General features: G+C 40.2%; 2 protein-coding genes across 2 annotated transcripts; both read right to left on the reverse strand.

Annotated features, from left to right (window-relative positions):
* Window positions 1–1,415: 1,415 nt before the first annotated feature.
* Window positions 1,416–10,504, reverse strand: csdc2a (cold shock domain containing C2, RNA binding a). The gene is made up of 4 exons (XM_020644829.3): window positions 10,301–10,504; window positions 6,395–6,767; window positions 6,070–6,192; window positions 1,416–4,644 (listed from the first exon to the last, which is right to left on the reverse strand). The coding sequence occupies exons 2-4, from the start codon at window positions 6,580–6,582 to the stop codon at window positions 4,482–4,484; spliced, it is 474 nt and encodes a 157-aa protein (XP_020500485.1). The 5' UTR covers window positions 6,583–6,767; window positions 10,301–10,504; the 3' UTR covers window positions 1,416–4,481.
* Window positions 10,505–12,688: 2,184 nt separating this feature from the next.
* Window positions 12,689–22,260, reverse strand: aco2 (aconitase 2, mitochondrial). Its single transcript, XM_020644808.3, has 17 exons — window positions 22,148–22,260; window positions 20,277–20,419; window positions 19,470–19,728; window positions 19,290–19,382; window positions 19,046–19,204; window positions 18,736–18,886; window positions 18,522–18,626; window positions 17,976–18,067; window positions 17,198–17,303; window positions 16,929–17,086; window positions 16,757–16,830; window positions 16,555–16,666; window positions 16,187–16,465; window positions 15,903–16,094; window positions 14,954–15,086; window positions 14,701–14,822; window positions 12,689–14,607 (listed from the first exon to the last, which is right to left on the reverse strand). Exons 1-17 carry the CDS (start codon window positions 22,181–22,183, stop codon window positions 14,473–14,475), a joined length of 2,349 nt encoding a protein of 782 aa, XP_020500464.1. The 5' UTR covers window positions 22,184–22,260; the 3' UTR covers window positions 12,689–14,472.
* Between the last annotated feature and the right edge of the window lie 275 nt (window positions 22,261–22,535).

A 22,535-nucleotide genomic window follows, 5' to 3' on the forward strand; every position in this document is an offset into this window, starting at 1 on the left:
CAGGTGTATTCAAGTTTTTCTAATTTTCTGTGTCATTCTGTACAGTCACAACGAGTGCTTTATATGCTGACTTTATCCTGTAACATGTGGGCCTAAAATGTCATGAACCTAGAGTGTCAACTCTAGCCTTGTAATCTTAGACTACTCCCCTCTTATCAGTCTAATGTCCTCTGAATGCCAGAGGCTGGAGAAACAGGAAAAATCAATCGGGGGGGGGCGTGTTTATGTGGTGCATCTTCCTCAATACCACTTTCCAACCCCGACACAGTTTCAGCAGTAACTTTGTACTTAATGCTCATGATGGGTTCATGTTGGGTCTTAGTAGATTTACCTGCTGTTTTGTAAAGTGTCTTGAGATAAGATTTGTCATGAATTGGCGCTATACAAATGAAGATGTATTGATTGACTGATTGATTGATTGATTGATTGACAAGTTCAGCACAAACTTAGAGACTAATTGTATCCAGAAGTTTTCACTGTTCTTCCTTATCAGACATACAGTGGTATGGTGACAGGTGGATCATGAACTCTGCTGACACCTAGTGGTGAAATTGATGAACTAAAGAAAAATGGCAAGATAAAAAAACGTCAAATGTTTAACAAAACCCTCTAAAATTTTGCTTTGCAAGAGTCTGAACTTAAATATGAAGGGCTGCCTGAGAGGAAGGATTCTTATTCGACAGCAGGTTTAAGCTTAATCATCAATCATACAGTCTACAATTATCAACAATAAAATATAACCTATTTACTCTTGTACTATATAGCCTACAAATTTGACATCCAATGTCCAATGATACTTCACCCTTTTTGTTTGTTGGATTTACGTCATAGCTTCTTTACCAGTACAATTTACACACGTTGAGCTTACAAAATATGATAATACCAGATCATCCAGGCGTTGAAGCAGCTGAATTTTTGCAAATTAAAAAGACTTAAATTAGTACTGGTGTCTTTTAATGTCCAACAAAAGCAAACGAGACCATCAGCAAGAAGACTGATCATTTCTATGATGATATTTTTAATATCGTTAATATAAGTGCTGCATTTTTCCATCTAGGAGTTTTGTTTCAGTGGAGCAGTGTGTGTTTGTTATTTCTGCTTCAGTAAAACAAGTAAATACTTTCCGTATCTGTAGTGTCTGGGTTGCCAGGTCAGGTCAGAGAAGGCCTGTTTCTTTTCTCCAGGATTCAACATAATCTGTGACAAAACAAGCCAAGACAATGAATGATCCCAACCAGCTGTCTGAGACATAGCAAAAAAAAAAAGAACTTTGTTAAAGAGGGCTCTTAAAATAACCGCCCTAGTTATTCCACTTTGTACTGAGATCACTGACGACTAAAGAGATGGAGAGAAAAGGAGCACAGAACGTCCTTCAAACAGTATCCTCGTATTCAAAACACAGAGCGCCACACAGGTTTGTGAATACAGTAGTAAGTTTTATTCAAACTCGACCTTAAAGACAAAAGACAATGTCACAGTGATCTGACAAAAATAAAAAGTGCTTGCGAACACAGTCAAACTCGTTTCTCTCACAGAAAAGAAACCGAACACAACAGTGTGTTACTACGTTGTCAAGTCACACTCAATGATGCATAGAACACCTGATGATGTCTCTCTGAAGGCGCCGGCTGTTACTGCATGATGAAACAAAAGAAACACAATCTACATTTAAAAAAAAAAAAATACCACAAACAGTACAAAACATGCCAATAACCAGAAACAAGACTGCTTGTTATTTTGTACATGATATAGCTAATAAAAATACACAAGGATTATGTAGAAATAAGAAACTTGTTAGGAAAGGTCGTAGTTTTTTTTTAACCTGTCGATGATGACATGACAGTAGCAAAGAGATATTAACAGGGAAGTATCATTAGAGTGAGGTGTGCAGTGTAATAGTCAAAGAGGCTTACATTTGCACAAATACTTATAAATGCAGCTTTTAATTACCAAAAAACCTGATGGTCTCATAGTTACAAATGATAAATAAGTCAATAAATAAATAACCTTTTTTTTTCAAACTCCCAACAGGACATTTTTCCTGCTCTGTTTTTTGTTGACAGTCATATGCCGTGACATGTAGAAACATATTAAGACTCCGCCTTATCCAACTTACACAAACTAAATCAGCAGTTCATCGTCCTCAGCCTGATACTGTTCTCTGAAAGTTGTTTTGATTTTTTCTCTTTATCACTTTTTTTCTTGCATAATATGAAAAAAAGAAAAGAAAGCTCGGAAGCTGCAAATAATGTATTTTACCAGCTTTATAACAACAATAGAAAATACTAGAAACTTCTTGCTATCAAAGCTTATTTTCTTTTTGCTCCACAAACAAATTAGAGAAATAGTTTAACATTTTGAAAAAGGTACATATTCACTTTTTTGTTAACAGTAAGCAATACCTCTTTCAAGCTAACACAAAAGTTTAGCTAGCAGGTGGTTAGCTTAAAATGTCCTAAAGACTGCCGTTTTTCTTTTTTTTTAGTGCATTTAACAAATAAGACATAATGTTTATAGCTGAGCTTTAGAGGTGCTGGTGCATTTTCTGTCACCTTCAGGGAACGCGAGGCTAGCTGTATCCAGTCTTTGTGCTCAGCTAGTTTAAGCTAAGCTAACAGCTCCAAGTAGCTTGACATTAAGTAGGTAAAGGAAAGTAGTATCCATCTTCTCAGCTAACTCTAAAAACAAATAGGCATCATTCCTCAATTGTCAAACTATTTTTTCAACCTTATCAAGTTAACCTGAAGAGCCATAAATTGAGAACTGCTGATTTCATGTCTTGCTTCAAACACATTCTTTATATCACTTTAAATCAAGCTGTATCTGTTATCCACTACACCCATAGATCATCACTCCATCCTCTGCCCTTTTCCTGACCTTCTTCCCTCTCCTGTTCCCTCACCCCAAACCCTCTGGCCTGGTTTCCTGTGGCAGGCCAACACAACGTCCAGCTACTGTCTCTACCACCAAAACTGAAGACCGTCATAGGAGCTGGCTACAATAATACTGGATTTCTACATTTTTCAAGTAGACAAAATACAGAAGTGCTACAACACTAAGAAGGAAAATAATTCCCTATAGGCTATTGAGCTTATTACAGCTCCTGAGGGCAAAATGCATTTGTCAGACTGAATTCCCACCGTTTTCATTTGGCAGCCGTGAACTAGCAGGGTTTTTGAGTACATCATGAAAATAACATGACTTCCTGAAGGCACAGCTGAGCAGCTGCTCCCTTGGCATTAAGACAACAGAAAGGGTCTTTACAAATGTGATTTCCTTTTATTTTCTTCTCTGTCTGTCGTTGTAAACACAGTCACAATATGGCTAAATTTTTCATTGAGATGTTGGTCACATGACTTTTGGCAGTGGTGACACAAAGCTTCCATCAGTAGGTTGCTTGGTTGTAAAAAGAGGCGACATGAAAGTGGGTCTGAAAGAGAGATTTACTGATCTGGTCCCATCAGATTTAAATTAGACTCTAAGCAATCTCAGAACTCATCGGCTATCATCCGACAATTATGTTGCTTCTGGGAGCAATGGCCAGCTTTTATGAGGCTGCCAGTGTAGCCACAGGCTAGTGATGAAGGACTTCGAGCAAAGACTTTGTTTTCTGTTTGTTGCAATAGTTTACCGTCCAAAGAGCAACATGTAAAGTGAGAATGGAAATAATGTTGAGAAACCAAATCCAAGAGCAGGTTGTTAACTGCACTTGCAAGCTGATGTTTGATCAAACTATTAATAAAAGCTAAATAATTAACTGCACTTGCAAGCTGATGTTTGATCAAACTATTAATAAAAGCTAAATAATCATGAGATGACTGCTGATGGGTCCTTGGATTGCTTTAAGGTGGATTGCTTTTCGCCCCTTTTATGGTCCGCACAGACTGTTCTCCTTCGCACAGGCATTGCCCAATAAAAAACACTTTTGGGCAATACTACTCGTACAACAAACAAAACCAAGAACACTTTTACAAACAAAATCCTGTCACGTACCACATCTGTAAATAAAGATTAGCTTGTCTGTAATGTGCCAAACGAGTGCCAATGTAGCTTAACTGGGTCAAATTGCAGAAAAATAAGATTCAGCCTCTTCAGCATCCAAAATGTAAAACATTAGCTCCCTAACAGCAACTCATTTTCCAAGCAAAAAAGATTCTCAAGGTCAAAGTGAAAATGCTAACACCATGCCCTGTTAAGATAATCTTAACCAAGACATATATAATTAAACCATTCAAAAAGAAATGATAAAACCCTGACCTTCAAAGGAAAACATTCAAACATATACATTCAAAACCTTAATTATAATCCTAATACTCAACTGAACCAACACTTTTCATAACCATGTCATCCCAGGCCCAAGCGGAAGGCCAAGTTCTGAGTCCTCCTCTTCTGACCCGGCCCCAAACCTTTCATCCCAAAAACATAAAACCTCAAATTAAATCCTTCTTTGTCTTCGCAGCCTCACAGCTTGTATCACTGGTTTAGGAGCTGATGATCTGACCTGACCAGGTCTCATGCTTTGTGCCTGGATTCAGGTGGGTGATCACTACATCGACAGCTTGGATCTTCTGGTTCTTGGGAGGGATGGGACACACCTTGTACGTGACCTCGTCTCCTTCCATAGGTACGTACTCTCCATCAATGCTGTACAGGAAACATGAGCAAAAACAGCAAACCATTGTAAATTCATACATGGGAAATCAATGTTTTATACGTTAAATCTAATAGGCACAGAGAGTCTGAGATAGAACAGAAAGTCTCAGTAAGCACAGAAAGTCTGAGTTAGCCAGAAAGTCTGAAAGTCTGGGTTAGCACAAAAGTCTGATTAGCTATTATTAGACAACAGCTAGCCTAATAATAGCATTAAACTACTTTCTGGATAACATAACTGTTAGAATTAAAAATTGAAAAGTTTGCAAATTCCAAGCTAATTTTACATTAGCTAATGTCATGTCAGCTAGGAATTTAAGCCAGTCATTTTGTATCAAGTCATATTCTTATGCAGTCATATTATCTTTCAGACTCTTCAAAGCTAACACTGATACTATCTGGAAAGTGGCTGACTGATGTTAACTGTGGTATGACAGAGGCAAAATGGTTATGAAAAAGTTAATATTTTATAATATGGGTCAATGTTGCTCAAGATTTTTCACTTTGTATTGATGAATAGAGAAGCAATATGATTTTTATTGGCAGATACCTTGTACATAGCAGGAATACATATACATACATATATATAAGCTTCCTATCCTGGGAGTGACATCAGAGGAAAATGCAACTGTTCAACTTCCATTTCCCAAAACTCAAAGTGTTACCTGCTGCTTCCTGCTCACAAAAAGGCACTCCAAATTTATACTGTGCTGCCATAAAGTTAGGGGAATGGTTGGAGACGGTGGTAATTTTGGAAAAACACTAACTTATAGTGTCTAGTAGACTATGACTAAAGCTCCACAACACAACCAACCCATCATTTCCCATTTTTGTAAATAAATGGAGCCCTGCATTAGTTCAGGCGTAATGCGGTAGTCCTGCCCGCAAGCGACCATCAGCTGGTCTGAGAACAGCTCCAATGCCAACCAATCATTTTCACAGTCTTACAACAAGGCGGTCTATTTAAACCTTTCTGCCTCTCACTCCTCTTGTATCACATCCACTCTGCTGCTAGACACGGCTGTGAAATGCTCCGTCCACCACCTCAACTTCCACCAGCTTCAGTCAGCACTTTTTATATTCTAGGATGAATTGTTTGCTTGTTATGTCTGCAAGATGTCAGTATCATTACATGCACATTCAGGTTCTGCTCTGCATGTCCCCTTGGGGGGAATTAAATGTTTGCACTCTCAGCAGAATCTGTAGCATGCTGCACTGATACTGCTGAGAGCTAAAAGCAGAACCAATACCGCCATCTACAACTGTACAAACCACAAGAGCAATAAATGATTAAATCTATGACGAGAGTATTCATGACTGAAATAGTCTCTAACACAAAACTGAGTCAACACTCGAAAAATCACTCAGACTTATTCAGGGGTAATGTTTTGAGATTTTAAGAAACTTAAAAATACTCACTCAGAGATGTGGACAAAGATGTCCTCTCCTCCGCGAGAGGGGCGGATGAATCCATGACCCTGAGACCTGGAGAAGTTTTTACACACCCCTTTGTATACTGGACCTGATCTCGCTCGCACTGTCCTGCATAGAAAGAGAGACAGAAGCAGAGCCAGAGGGAGAGAAAGTGGGACAGTGCATCATAATTCACAACAGTTATACACATATTTTGTCTTTTAAATGTTTGTTTTTTTTAATCCCTATTTTCCATCTCTCATTTTCTTTATCTCTGATTTAAATGATTTGGTCATGAATTCAAAACTTGCTCATCAATTGTCACACTCACGCTGAGTATGTGCGGGTGCGTTTGGTGGGCAGTGGGCTGGGCAGCTCTCCGGGCTGAGGCGGTTTCCTCTCCCTCTCCCAAACCCGACTGCCCTCCCTCAGGAAGGGGAAAGAGAGCTGCAGGGGGGTCCGGGGGGAGGTGAGTGGCAGCGGAGGGTCAGCTGGTGATGAAGGATCAGGGTCTGACATCTTAATTTAATTACAGGTTGGGATTTTCTTTTTTGTTGTTGTCGTTTTCTCTGCGTCAGATCTCCTCCAACGTTGCACAAAGACGAAGAAGAAGGAGGGTCACGCCTCCTGCATGGCCAGGGAGTGTGTGAGGCAGGGGAGATATGCAGAGAGGAGGTCTTCCAGGTGAAGGAGAGAAGCAAAAACTACCAGAAATAAAGAAGGAAACGAGGTTAAGCAGGATGGACGCGAGAAGTTAAGGTGGGGGGTCCGCAACAGTGAAACCGTAACTCTCCTGGTAGCGTTTAAGCTCTAAAGTGTTCCAGGGACACATTTTTTCTTTGAGTAAAGTTTGTGTATTCAGTTCAGAAAATATAAAGCATAGAATTGTTTTCGATTCTCCAACTTTGACATTTCACTACCAAACCACTGGTGCACCTTTAAAAGACATTAAAACAATATAAAACCTTTTTTTTTAATGTATTTATAAGCTGAGGTATCACACTTGTGCAATCTTATAAAGAAAAGACTCGGGCATTTTAATGAAATTGTCAGATAGGACGACACATTTAGCGTCAGGTGCTGATTTGGTGACAAATAACATGTCAACCCAAAATAATAAAACATAATGATGTGTCTTAATCAAAGTGAGACATGTTCTCTGACTGCTTTGCATTCTGGTCCTTTGAGTCTTGTAAGCATCAAAATGATGGTTAGTGCCTCTTACAAATGGACTTCTTTATGTATGACTGTTGATCATAAAAAAAATCACCTGTAACGCCCGCCATGCTCTTTGATTATGAGGGAGTGACACCAGAAGTGTTTAATCATTTGAACATATGTGGTTAGACTTCATTGTAGCTGTATTAGAAGAAGGTACATGTGATTGTTTTTACATTAGTAATACAGAGAGGTTGAAAATGGCCAATTGGTTCATTTTACTAGCTTTTAATTTTTTTTTTTGTATTTCCTCCTGTAGTTATAAAAACGACCTCACAACAGCCGTAAATTGCTTTGAGAAAAATGAAAATAATGAGCAGCAGGACATCAGAGCCCCAGATTGTGACCTTGTTGGCTTTTAAAAGGTCCCCTATGGGGCGCCGGTAGCCAAGTGGTAAGTGTGCGCGCCCTAATGTACCCAATGGGGGCTATAATCCTCCAAGCAGACAGCCTGGGTTCAAATTCAACCTGTGGCTCTTTTCCCCCATTTCGTTCCCTAATCTCTCCTTCCTGATTTCTGACTCTACCCACTGTACTTTCTGTGATATAAAGGCATAAAAAGCCCAAAAATAAACCTGAAAAAAGTTCCCCTATTTTGTAAAAACAAGCCCGTTCCCAGAGGGCTCAACTCTTCTCATCACGTTCCAATAAACTCCAAAAAAAACTCCCCTTTTTACGAAATGAGATCTATTACAGGATTACACCTTAAACTGAGTGTCAGAGCAACAAGCTGCTCTCTGCTTCAGATAATCATATCAGGACCAATGAGCTGGGTCACCGTGCCATGACACACACTGACATTTTGTAACTGGGAGATGTGATGTGTGTACTATTATGTAAGCAATTACTTTGACACTTGATACAAACACAAAGATTATTCTACAGGAGTTAAAACACATACTAAAACCCAGTATTTGTGTTATAGCCACCTCCCAACAAATGTTAGTATTTATGTTGTCTATATCATCTGCAGGCTTTACGTTTGACAATGGCTGATGAATTCAGAGTGTAGTCTTTCTCTGTCTTTCTTACTGTCAGTCTAAATATAGTTTGTGAGTGTGTGTTTGTGGGGAGTGGGTTGCTGAGTAGTTACAACTTCCTGTGCCAGAGGTTTACAAGCCTCTGTTGCTGTATATACAAAATAAATATTATTGATGCAGACCCAGAGGTTGTGTGAGGTTAACATGGAGAACTGTTCCATTAGCTTCTCTAATAACAGGAAGTCACATTAAAAAGAGGGTTTACAGCCAAGCTAGCTGCTCTGCGAGAGATGGTATTAACAGTGCTTTGGGCTAGACGCTAACGTCAACATTCCCAAAATATCAATGCTAACATAAGGATGCTAAGCATGTACCAAGCTGACTGTTCAAGTATCTAACAATCTTCGCTCGCGAGCTAGCAACCTGAGTTAGCTTTTTCTGTTCTGTGTAGCCTATGTGAATGTGCGTCAACCAAAGTGAACCTGCTTTAAAAAAGTATCTTTCTTATGATTAACATAGGCTTGCTTTTTAGTAATGATAAAGGTAATTATTGTCTTGCTTTTGGTCAATTATGCTGCCTTTTAACCAAGCAGGCATGATTTTCTTCTGTCTTCATTTCAGGTTTAAGATCTTCAATCAAAAGTCAGAAACTCATTCAAACTACAGTCATGGTAATATAGAGAATAGAGTTTCCCTAATGGCTGTACTAAATGTTTTTCAGACAGTGCATAATGGGAGTTACAAATCTTCAATATCAGGTTTGAAAGTCATTATCTTGTATAGGCTTTTAAAAGAAGCTTTTATGGGTGATACAGCACTTTCTGAGGAAGTGTTACTATTGAGTTATTGTGTGTTAGCATTCACACATCTTTTAAAAGACCTAATGGCCCTTTTGTTATTCTTTATTTGTAGAAACATATCTTCCTTATCAAATAACATGACAGAGGGATGGAAAGGTGTAAAGACAGCTTGTAAAACAATATAATTAGTGAGGTTTAGGTTGGCTTTCACAAATCAAAACATTTTTAAATAGAAGTGTTTAGAGACCTCAGAATCAAAAACAAGTGTCTCGATTCACTCTAGTTTGTATTTTAATTTGGTTGAAAGATTCTGTTTATTTGTTGTGCCTTTTTCCTCCTGGAATAAAGTTGGTAAGTGTTTGTTTATGACAAGGAAAGCACTCAGTTTTTTTTCTCTGTTGTAAGGAGCTTTGACTAAAACCATGACTGATAGATGACAAGGCGAAATATGTGCCCTAAATAATTCAGCATCCTGACTGGTCCTTTTTCATTAGCCCTCTTATTGTGCCGGGAGGCATAGCAAGTGGACCTGTTTAATGAGGCTACAGTGCTTCTGTGTCAGAAAACATTTAATCAGGAGGGTGAGAGGCTGAATGAAAAAAAAAGAAAAGAGTATGAGGAGTCAGATCAGAAACTGGAGTGAAGGGAAAGGGGGAGAAGCTGTGGGAGCTTTGAAAGCAACAGACAAAAGGCCAAAAGCACCTCCCTGTGAAACCAGGGCACTATGGCTGTTACTGCTCTGCATCAGCATGGGAGACACGTCAAGTACTCTGCAAACACACACACACACACACACACAGAGAGACACACAGAGACACAGTGAGAGAGAGACACACAAACACACACAAACACACACTTTATATTAACCTTTAAAGGAGACTGCCTGTTTGTATGGTAAAATGTGTTTGAATGTGAGGCCAGCAGAGCCTAAATAATTCATTAGAAAAATAAAAGCCCTTCAGGCCGGTTGTTTCCAGAACATTCTCACACTGTGGCAGCTTGAGACGAGAAGGCGACAGGATGCTCCACTCATGGCCAAAAATGTGACACCAAAATACGTCTCGGCACAAAACACCGTTGTGTGTATATAAGAAAAGATGACGGCTCAAGTGGTCCTTCTGTTCAATGATAAAGACACATTTCATCACAATACAGCCATGCACCGTCCGCCCCTCACTCAGAATGAAAGGATTGACGTGTGAAGCTACAAATCAACCATAAACCCGATCGATTACTCACCGTGATCAGCTGTCAGCCAGGCCAAGATGTGTCCCCGCGTTAAAGATGTGATTTAAGGCAGTGATGTAATTAAAGCCGGTGAAAGCTGCGGGGACATGCGGGGAATTAGCCTAGTCAGTGGATCTTGGTATGGATGCGGCGCACACAGGCGGGATTAAAAAAAAAGAGAAGCAGCAAATGAAAAGGAGGCAGCAGAGATGGGGCGGGGGGAGCAGGGGGTTACTGCTGCTAAAAACAACAGCGGGCTTCACCACACTACAGTCCAGTCTTTGTTCTCTTCATGGATGGAAACGGATCCTAATGGTCTCCTTTTTCAGCCCTGTGAGATTTGATGTGAATGGACTGGAGCTGCTTATCTGTTTATTTAATATAATATCAGGTGATATAATATAATATATTTAGTGAATGTGTGCTGAATGACCTTTCAAAAAACATGTCAAAGTCACAGCTAAGAATACAGCAATATTATCTTTATTTTATTTTATATATAAAATGTTTCTTTTTCATTTTAAATCGATTTTTATTTCGCTACCTGCCTGAAGTTACTTCCCCGTGTTTTTAGTGTTTTCATCTTTTGTTTTTGTTTTCGTTTTACTGTCATCCTATGATGTAAAGTTATCTTGCCTTAATGGAACTTTCTGTCTTCATTGTATTTTAAGCAGGGCCCACTAGTGTGAACTTGTCATGGTCACTCATTCCCTCACACCCTCCTGCCTCAACCCCTTCAATGATAGTGGACCACTTCCGGTCGTGACGTTTCTGATGACATCATCTAGACTTGTTGAGTTGTAAACATAGAAACTGCAAACCGAAGGACTTGGCTTTGTAATTAATATTGTATAAGGACTACAATAGCAATAGTTCAGATGTACAGTATGTTCTTGTTTTATATAAAGTTAAAAATGTTTATTTAGGCATCAGGTTTTGATAATGTTCTAAACACATGATTATTGTTGTAGTTTACATGAAGGGGATCTGTTGTACTGGACTGTACTTTATTGATAGGACATATTTATTATCTTTTTTCATTTCTATCAACATGTATGAGGTGTTTCAATATAAACACCTCTCGATATTATGCTGGTAATATACAATATTTAAACTATGGCCTCAATGCTAAAACGTCAAACTGGTTTGACTCCTCTATGATTGTGTCAAAATGAATTAAACATCATGGACTTCACAAAAGTAGACTTTTGTGGCAGAACAGTTGAATTGATTGTACATATGTATGCTACCTTATAAAGATCAAAAGGCACTGGGTTAAATGACAGATCATTACCATGATGGCAGGGCACGGCCATTTGAATTTCTGTTTTTTTGTTTTGGTGCCTTGAAGTTACTTCAACTGTAAGTTGTAAAAGGTTTAGAAAGAAAAAGTGACCAGTCTGAAAGTAGGCTCAGTGGTTTATGTTATTTGAAATAGTGTGATAGAAACTGGAAGGTCCAGAGCACACACCCTGAAAATAGAAATATTTACACTTTGAAAGAGTATTTATTTTTGAACGACTGAAGATAATATTAAAACTTCATAATGGGGACATTTTTCTTTGGGGAGGGGGGGGGGGTCTTAAAGGGATCCATAAACATATGAAGTCTACAAACCATGCTACAAGTGTATCTAATACTATCTAATACAGTTCAGCCATCAATTTTTCTTTTCCATGTGGAATTCCTCTTTATAAATTGTTTCCGGGGCTTCATAGCTCGTTCTTGTCACTGCGAAATTTCAGAACGGGACAATTTGTCTGAAAGAGATCTGAGAGACAAGCGTCTTATTGTGGAGGGATGACAACATCCTCTAAGCATGATGATGTAAGGCGGTTTCAAAAATATGCAACCAAACTTGTCTCCTATCTCCTTTTTTTCAGCTGCTCTACACAGCACGTTTGTTTGTTTGTTATAACCTGTTGTTTGATATTAAAGGTGGATTCTTGACCTGTCACGCTTCTGTTAAGTACAATAAACAACCACAGACACTGCTTGACGTTACACCCTCTTAGAGAATATGAAAACAAAATATACTCTTCTCTGTTAAGGTTAAGGAGACCAGATTTATTATTTCCTCCTCCTGTTTTCCACACAAGCAAGTTCTGATGTGCATATCCACTGAGCTGCCAAGACCCTCCACATATGATACAAGGATTCATATTTAACACATTTCCAGGGATAAGAAACACTCCATACTTTTCTTCCCAAATCATGAAACAAGGATGCTTTTAGTGGTTATCCTGTCTAGACTTTAATTGCAATGCTTTGTTCATGTTTCCAGGTTTACATTTCATATATTGTACTTGTGCGTTTTTAACAGAGATGACAGATCAGTGTTTCTCTCTACAAATGGAAACAAACCATACACAGATTGTAGTCACATTACTGGAGGCAGTGTTAATATATGAGATCTGTAATTGTTTATTATTTTACAACCCATTGGCATATCTGTTAAACAGAGAAGATCATCTGGGAGAGAAAAACAAAAACACGAACACTTTACATACTGTCGGTTAGAGGAAAAGAGTGGTACGACTTCACATAATGTAATGAACTTCTCCTTCACAGCTGTGTTGTGTTTACATTAGCTGGAGCAGTGACAGCAAAGATGAGGACAAAAAAATGATCTCTTTTCTGATCGGACGTAATCAAACCTCATGTTGAGGTCTTTGAGTGAATTCCATGAAAGTGAATCCATTGAAGACCAAAAGCAGCAGATACAGATATTTTTCAGGAGTTACTTGCAACATGACTTTTTCTTGGATTCAAATCTGGTAGCTTTATTATTGGGTAAAAGTCACTTGATAGGGCATGAAAGAGGACACAAACCGAATGCTGAACCAGTTCAAGAAGAATATGATTCTAACAAAGCCACGCTAGAGGTGAACCCTTTACAGAGAAAAAAAAAGCATAAATAAATAAACAATCGGCAAACAATATAATGATTTTGACCTTGTTAAGAGGGTGGGATTGTTTGCGAGGGAAGTTAAAGGATGGTGGTAGCGATTGTGTCGGGGAAGAAGAGGGTTGGTTACTGTACTCATGCACAGTATTAAAGCATCATTTTCTGTATGTTAGGAAACGTCTACAAGGGTTCTCTGAAACCGTTTGCCTGACAATATGAACTGTGATAGATAAAAACTTATTTTCTAAAAGACTGATACAAAAAATGGACTCCTTAACGCTCCTAATGTTAAAATATACAGTAACCTCTTAATGATCAATGCATCCCACTGGTTACGCTATTTTTAGATTGAGATAAATGTTGAATCCACTTTGTTCTGAAAGTGCCTAATGGACTTCCTACGGTTCCCAGAATTCATTTCAACAACTCAAAGAAACAGCTGTGTTACCTAGCAACTCCTTTATGAGTGTGAATCTAAAGAAAATGAGCTAGTTGACGAGCCCGCTGCAGTTTCTCACCATGACCACCAGGGGGCAGACAAGGCTGACCACAACAGTGTAAGAAAAGAAAGAGTGAATGTGTGCCCACACAAGCTTCTTTTGGATCCATGCAGTCATTGATACAACAACAACACTTAACAACTGATGGACCTAGAGGTGCAGCTGACGGCAGCCTCACCTGTTCAGGGTGGAGTGTAAATAAAGCTAGGGGCAGGTTGATTGACAAATGTTGGTTAAAGCAGGTAGTGCCATGCAGTGAGCAACACAATATTAAACATCCCTGTGAGAGGGATCAGTTTTTGTGCTTAGCTATTTAAACAGCTGCAAAAAAAAAGAAATCACACCAGCTGGCAGGGAGTTGTGTAATCGCTTGGGTCAAAGCTGAATGTGTCAAAGTGTGTGTATCTCCCCTTTTTTCTACAACAGATTCTGTATTCTAACCAGTTATAACTGTTTTGTTTTGAAACGAAGCAGTGTTTAGTACTTTCAAGAACACTACGCACTGATATATGAAGCTTTTAGAAATATTTGACCACAGACCAGTCCCTTCTGTTCCATCATCAGCATTAGCTCGCGGCTAAGCCTGAAACTATTATTGACAACTCTTGAAGATATACTGACACATCTTCAGTCCAAACGTTGAGCAAATGCAGATGATAGAAAAAATAAACCATTAACAGCACTGACATTCTTCATTCCTTTTCTTCCCTCACAATATTCACCACCCTGTTCCCCCCCCCCCCCCGAATATACACCTCATCCACATTTTCTCTCCTTCAATGCTGCAGCTCCTTCATCCTGTTGAGGGCGGAGCCTGCTTTGAACCATTCGATCTGTGTCTCGTTGAAGCTGTGGTTCATCTCCAGGGTCTCCTCGCTGCCGTCGCTGTGCTTCACGAGGGCGATGAGAGGCTGCAGAGAACCAGAGGAAGAGAGAAGTCAGCATAACACTAAGACGCTGTGGAAAACTTGAGGAAATAAAAAAGTAACCAGGAGTTCTCGTACCTTTCCAGGAGTGAAGGTTTTGAGTCCTTTGACGGAGATCTTGTCATCGGGGCGGATCTTGTCATAGTCTGATGGGTTGTTGAAGGTCAGTGGCAGCAATCCCTGCTTCTTCAAGTTAGTCTCTGAAAACAGGAGGGAGGCATTATTTTAATTAAGGGAACAAATAATGAAAAGTCAGTGAATGCTAAGGTCTTTTAAACAGTCTTCTCCTTTCAGATGATATCATTGTTCCATTATAGACGTTGAGCAATACCGTGAATCCTGGCAAAGCTCTTGACAATGATGGCTCTTCCTCCCAGATGTCTGGGCTCCAGGGCGGCGTGCTCCCTGCTGGAGCCCTCACCGTAGTTGTCATCTCCCACCACCACCCAGGAAACACCGTTTGCCTTTAAGAAGCAGGATGGAAAAGGTCAAAAGCCCGACAGGTAAGTATGTAATGGAAAGGATAAGGAATTTTGGATTTGTTTTTTTTTTTTGTAAATGGGACATAATGGAAAGTGGGTTTTAACTTCATTAATTACAAAATCCAGAGCAAAGTGAAAAAAAGAGGAAAAGGAATCCAAGGTGAACAAAAAATCCCAACAGTAAAAGCTCATCTGACTTTTTACAGGATATTTAATTCTCCTCTGAGAATTGTAAGTATCCTGGTTTCCTTGAATGTTTTTAAAGGTCATCTTAATGATCTGGAGGCAGAAATATCTGCCTGTAGATGTTTTAGCTAACTCGTATTGCCCCTTTTTGATCGCTTTGTTGCTGATGACTTATGACAGATTTTGATGAATGGTTCATTTTGTGATTTCTGTATTTATGTTCATTGTTGTTCAGTGTTTTATGTCTGAAACCCTGTAATTGTGCTGCTGCCTGTCTTGGCCAGGACGCTCCTGTAATTTTTAATCTCAATGAGACTTTTTCCTGGTTAAATAAAGAAAGAAAAAAAGTAGTCCTCTCAAGCAGGGAAATGTTGTGGATCAGTCAACAAGTGGTTAATCATTTTTTCACACATGCCATTCTGGTGGACTGTTCCTGTTTATCATGAGCCCTCTACCTGAATCTGTAAATTAAACATCATGCATCCACATTATATCCTGTGGTCAGCGTAAGAGGATGAAATGTAGCAGGAGTAGAACAGCCAGAAGAGAGAAGATAGGTGCTGCTCCGACCCAGAACTAACCAGAACCCCCTCCCCCTTTCACAGTCCTCACCTTGTAGTGACGGGCCACATCGGGAACTCCCCCGTACTCTCCCGTCAGTTGGTTCTTGATCTTGTTGATGCCGTCGTTCTCGCTGTTCACTGCACCGATCAGCATGTTGTTGGAGATGTTGTCCAGGTGCCCGCGGAACTTCAGCCAAGGTCCGGCTGCACTGATGTGGTCTGTGGTGCATTTGCCCTTAACCTGCAGACGTAGAAGATGAGTTGAACACATTTCTATTTTCAACAAAGCTGTAATAAGACAAACGGGAAAAAAAACCATTTCAATGTCCCGACCTTGATGAGGACCTTCAAGTCCTCCAGATCACCACCACTCCATCTGTCAAAAGGATCCAGCAGCTGGAGGCGGTTGCTCTCGGGGCTGACGTTAACCTTCAGGCTCTGACCATCAGGGGGAGGGTGCTGGTAGGTGTCCTGACCGGGGTCGAAGTCCTTGGAAGGTAGTTCGTCTCCGTTGGGGGGGTCCAGCTTGAACTTCTCTCCATTAGCGGCTGTAAGGTAATCCGTCTCTGGGTTGAAGTTCAGCGTGCCGGCGATTGCGAGGGCGGTGACAATCTGAGGTGGAAGAAGAGTTGATTAATGTAGCTTCAAAGTTTTCAGCTTGTGTTTAAGTCTAGTAGCATGTAGGTCTGGTGCGAGTTTACCTCAGGGGAGGTTACAAAGGCGTGTGTTGCGGGGTTAGCATCGTTCCTGGCTGTGAAGTTCCTGTTAAAGGAAGTGACGATTGTGTTCTTCTCTCCCTTCTTGACATCACGCCTGGATGCAAACACAAAAAAAATGTATGAACTCACAAAATACCTCAGTGGAATAAAGCACATTTCACATTATTGTTAAGACTTCACCTACCTGTCCCACTGTCCAATGCAGGGTCCACACGCGTTAGCCAGGACCACGCCTCCAACATCACCCAGGATCTTTGACTGCAGGAAGAGAAAAAAAATTACGTTGTAGCTTTTGTCACATCACCCAGACTAAAAAGAGAGATAGACACATCTCCCTGCTCTCTTTCAACACTCACATATCCGTCTCTTTCGATGGTGGCACGAATCTGCTCAGAGCCGGGGGTGACCGTGAACTGAGCTTTGCACGTCAGGCCTTTATCCAGAGCCTGCTTGGCCACAGAGGCGGCGCGGCCCATGTCCTCGTAGCTGGAGTTGGTGCAGCTGCCGATCAGACCTGGAAGGGGAAAACAGTTGGATATTTAGTGAGATTCTCAAAGAGTATCTAGCCCGTTTGAAAAGTAATAACTGGAGCTGTGCAGTCTGTCTGTCCACGCTTAGCTCTTACCAACTTTCACCTCCAGCGGCCAGCCATTCTTCTCAGCCACGGCGCCTATTTCAGACACTGGGTGGGCCAGGTCAGGGGTGAAGGGTCCGTTGATGTGGGGCTTCAGCTGGAGAAACAAACAAGGAACTCAATTACTCTCAAATAAATAAGCTGAATAATGACAGCTTGTGCAGAACCTCTCTCGTGTATACATTTTGCAGTCCACAGTGTTTAAATGTAAAGGGAGTTATATGTAGAGAGAGCAGGGAGCTATCTTGACAGTTTGTGGTCTTCCAGCAATGGTAACAAACTCAGAGGAGTCCTATTTACACTGTTCCAAACAAGATCTGGATTTAATAAAAATGTGTATTGGCAGCTTAAGTGTGTCCCATGTTGAGATACTCTCACGTTCCCCTTTGCACTGCGTGTGCTTAAGACACTGTGTTGTCTGTCCTGAGTTTGAAAAAGTGAAAATTAAAATTTTCCAGAGTCTTGTGCTTCCTCTTTTAAAAGTTGTAGAACTAAATATAAGTATACAACAAATAACCTGTGACATTTCTGACTTAATAGACCATATTGGAAGAATAGAAAAACATGAACATGGTATAAAACAGCCTGCTTCCTAACGAGCTATAAAAATACAATCTAATAATAATCAGATCTTTTCTGTAAAAAGATTTTCCTCTCTGGCTACACCTCATAAACACTAAATGGTGTGAAGTGATTCTATGTTTCATGAAACCCCCTCCACTGAGAACTATCCCATGATGGAAGAGAGGATTTTTAAAAATAGACAGACCTCGTCTAGATTCAGCTCGATGAGCTGGTCGTACTCGCAGCCTTCATCTGGCACCAACAAGTGAGAGTACTTGTCCGACAGGGCAGCGATATCTGGAAAGGAACCAGAGGGTACGAGGTTAAGATGTCGGACATCAAACTGAAAGTCTTTCAACCTCGTCACACACGAGCATACATTTTGGGGTTTAATTACATTTGAAGCTCTGGGATTACATTTGTGATTTAAAGCCATTTCACTTCGTTTTATTGGCTTTATTTAAGTCTAAAACAAAACTCTGCAAGTTAGTTCTTTATCTTGGATCACTGTGCTGTTCTGCTTTCTTTGGATTTTTAGACGGAGGAAAAAAAAAAAAAAAAAAAAAAGAGTGACAAGTGGGATGACAAGCAGCAATTAACCGGGCGAATTGTCCAAACAAAATGTTTCCTTAGTCTGGGTATCTTGTGATTGTTCCGTCTTTACATGTCTCTGTCTCCAAACAAGCTGATAAAAAGGTGAGAAAAAAAAAAGATTGTTGTGATATTTTAAAGGAGCAAAGCTTTCACATACCTGCACGTCCGGTCTTCTCCATATAGGTCCTCATGCGGTGGTTGTAGGGGAACACTGAGGTTGTGGCTCCAATCTCTGCTCCCATGTTGCAAATGGTGGCCATTCCTGCAAACATCAAACATGTCATTATTACTTAAGAGGCTAACAGCTGAAAATGTGACTGTAAACATTAAAGTGTTCTATAATCAGGTCAAAAATAACGTTGTCTGCTAACCGGTGCAGGAAATGGAGTCCACTCCCGGTCCGTGGTATTCCACGATGGCTCCAGTGCCGCCCTTCACTGTCAGGATGCCCGCCACCTTCAGGATGACGTCTTTAGGGGACGACCAGCCTGAGAGGCTTCCTGTCAGCTTCACACCAATCACCTTTGAGGAAGAGATTGGAGAGTTAACTATGACAAGGATGTTCAGGAGTGAGAAGAAGAACATCTACTGTTGATGTGGGGGAGGAAGAAAATAAAATGAAATAAAAACAAATTCAGTAGAAAACAAAGAATACAGACATCAGAATGTTGTTTTGCTAACCTTTGGGCACTTGAGTTCCCAAGGGATTCCTGCCATGACATCTACAGCATCTGCACCTCCAACTCCAATGCAGATGGATCCAAGTCCACCACCATTTGGAGTATGGGAATCTGTTCCAATCAGCATTACTCCAGGGTAGGCGTAGTTCTCCAGGATGATCTGATCAGAGAGCACATTCAACTTTAGCTTGTTAACATTGCTTTGATCTAACAAACAGTGATTCCAAGGTACTGAATCAAAATACCTGATGGATGATTCCAGAGCCTGGTTTCCAGAAACCAACTCCATATTTCGCCCCAGCACTGGCCAGGAAGTCGTACACCTCCAGGTTGACTTCCTAGGATGAACAAGGCATGGTTCATTTGTTACAACATTACTTTGGAGACATCAGTATAACTGTCATGAATCTATACACGACCCTCACCTTTGCTTTGGCCAGATCGCTCACTCCCCCGGTCTGGGCCTCGATCAGGTGATCACAGTGGATGGTGGAGGGCACGGCCACCCTGGGCAGGCCGCTGCTGATGAACTGGAGCATCGCCATCTGGGCTGTGGCGTCCTGCATGGCGACACGGTCCGGACGCAGGCGCAAGTAAGTGCGACCGCGATCGATATCCTGGTTGTGGGGGTCATCGAGGTGGCCGTACACGATTTTCTCTGACAAGGTGAGAGGACGGTTGAGTCTGGACGGAAAAGAAGAGAACAAGGTTTACTCGTTTGAGTTCACTGTGAAGAGGGAGAAAGTTTCAGCTGGAAACAAATGATGATGATAAGAATACAGTTAGAATAAAAACTGACCAATCAAAGAAGCCAAATAGATGTGGGGTTTGATACAGTTAGCTGAACGTTTTGTATTATAAAACGTTAGAGCTGAGGTAAAGTAGTAAAGCAAGTGTTGTTAAAGTAAATCACTCACCATGTCAACCAAACATCTTATTTTCATCTCACAGTACAATGACATTACAGGTTATTTAAGGCTACTTTAACCCTTCATTTTTGTCATCTTATAATTAGAAGTTTATGCCAGTCTACATTTTAGGAGTAATTACAGGGCTATAATAACAGAAATGGTTGATTCTGTTCACCCACCCCTCCTCCCTCTTCAACGTTACCTATGTTTAAGTACAAGCAAACACAAGAAGAGATCTGAAATTCAAACAGATAAGGAAGCGTTGTATGAAGGCGATGTGAGCAGGGGGGCAAACGTATATTAGATTAGGAGAGCACTGACCTTTTTTGCACAATGTCAACATTTGACTGGAGATTCTCATAGTTGACGAAGGCTGTGGGCTCAAAGCGGCTCATAGACACATTGGCCTTGGCTCTGTAGGCAGCTGACACATGCAGGCGCCGCGCACCATGGCCCAGAGCCAGCTGGAGACAATCAAGACAAAAACATAGAAATATGAGCAAAATACTCACAGCGCTATAGAAAAAACATATTCTGTCCACATACAGAATAAAAACAAAAATCTAATAGATAAGATTTCAACAAAAAAGACTTGGAGTACAATACAATATCTATATAGAAAATAACATCCTTGATGGGAGGCTAGCTTGTGAATGCTGTTCTGCTATCAGCTCTCCGGTGTCAGATATCAGTGTGACACCAGGTGAACGAGAGGCCCCTCCTTAACTCATAAACTCTGTGGGCACATTATAAAAATGTACATGATTGATAGTAAAGTCAGGTATTAAAAGAAAAAGCATGACAGGGCAGTAGAGCCCATCAAGTTAGATAAATGATGAACTTATCAAACGAGACAAAGCGAGAATAAGCTGAAGGGTTCAATGACCTGACAATGTGGGTCAAAGAGGAGCTGACAAGCCAGCAGCTGAACCTACAAACATCACTCACTTGACTTTTACTGTCAAAGACCTAATAGCACAGATCTGCTGTCAATCACCTGAGCTAAATGCTAAAACGTGAATTAGACATCAACCACGGGCCCAAAACAGTTCAAGTAGATGTCACATTTTGGTTTCAATTTGTTTTTTTTAACACTTACAATGACTCAGGTGTCACACAACACTTTGGTTGTCGTGATTTCTCAGGCCTACAGAGATTTTATCTGTCAATATTAAAACCAGATTTTCATGTTGTCTGCTCTATTTCTTCTAAATCATCCGAATGGAGTCCACATCAAAGTAAGTTTGTCTTTTTCTAGATACAAATTGAGACTCAGAAATGTGTTGATGTCAGAAAGATTTGTAGTGAATAGTGAATTGTCCTGATTTTGTTATATTGTCTACATGTCCTGTTTTGCTCTATTTTTATGTTTTCAGTGTTTGTATGTCATTTTCAATTGGGTAAATTTTATTTGTGATAGTAAATATTCCTACTTTGTTTTTTTTTACTGTATTTTATTTTAACTTTAATCTCTTAAGGTGAGGTTTTGAGATAAGCCCTCCTGGGTTTCTACCTCACCTGCACATGTGTTTTATTTATTTATTTATTTAAATTTTCTGTTTGACTCTTCTTTCAAAAAAATGTGCAAATAAACTAAATAAAGTAAACAGAAGTTGTTCAGTCAGAGGTCACATTGTAAACACCTCCAGATCCGTTATCTTCAGCTCTGCTACTAAATAAATCACGACAGCCTCAAATACCAGAAAGAGCATGTACCCACTAAACCTGACTGAACTGGTCTGTCATATTAAAACAGTCTCTAAATGAACTGGTCAGTGTGGTTTGCTGTTTTATTTTCTAATGGTCATGTAGTCGACTCGCCCTGTGCCTGCTGGGAGCTCTAACCTTGTGGTTAACCTTGCTAAGAAACAACCAAACTCTGCCTCTAACGCTGAACCACCTGCGTTCATTAGAAAGTTGAACGTATTGTTAACTAGTTAAGAAGTTAATCGTGTTTAATTCGCCTGTGACGAACCAGCTTTTCCCCACTGGATGTGATCAACGCAGTCAGGACACGATGACCTGACGACAAGTCCATGACTGTTTAGCAGGTTATTTACCCTTACAAACCCGCTCTCTGAGCTCCAGCATTGCCAGTCTATCTCTACTTTAGATGTATCAAACCTAGAACAGCAGGTGACATCATTAATTGTTGTGGAAATTAGGTAAAAATGTCAAATTTCTTATCTTACCTGGAGCCGGGCAACTGTAAGACAGTAGGTTGCCATTTTGTTCACTGACAAAGATGTGACGGCGGATCGTGACGTCACCGCTTTGTACGCTGCGGCCTCGCAGGTCCTTTAAGGACAAAATATTAACGAGACTTTAAATTTTATTAAAATGATGCTACATTTAATATCAACACATACATACCCAGCCCCCCTTTGACATAATTTCAACAGTCAGTAAAGTCATTTTAAAAAATTAGTTCATAAAGGACAATATTCTTTTAAAGAATATTTCTTGTATATAGCTTCCAGGGCCTTTTCTATCACTTCTTTACAGAAGTAAACCCTGGAAAGAAAGACACATATTTAGATTAAATTAATAGTTTAACTGTTACTGTCGTTTAATTTATTT

The sequence above is a fragment of the Labrus bergylta genome, chromosome 21 (assembly GCF_963930695.1).
Source record: "Labrus bergylta chromosome 21, fLabBer1.1, whole genome shotgun sequence".
NCBI classification, from domain to species: domain Eukaryota; kingdom Metazoa; phylum Chordata; class Actinopteri; order Labriformes; family Labridae; genus Labrus; species Labrus bergylta.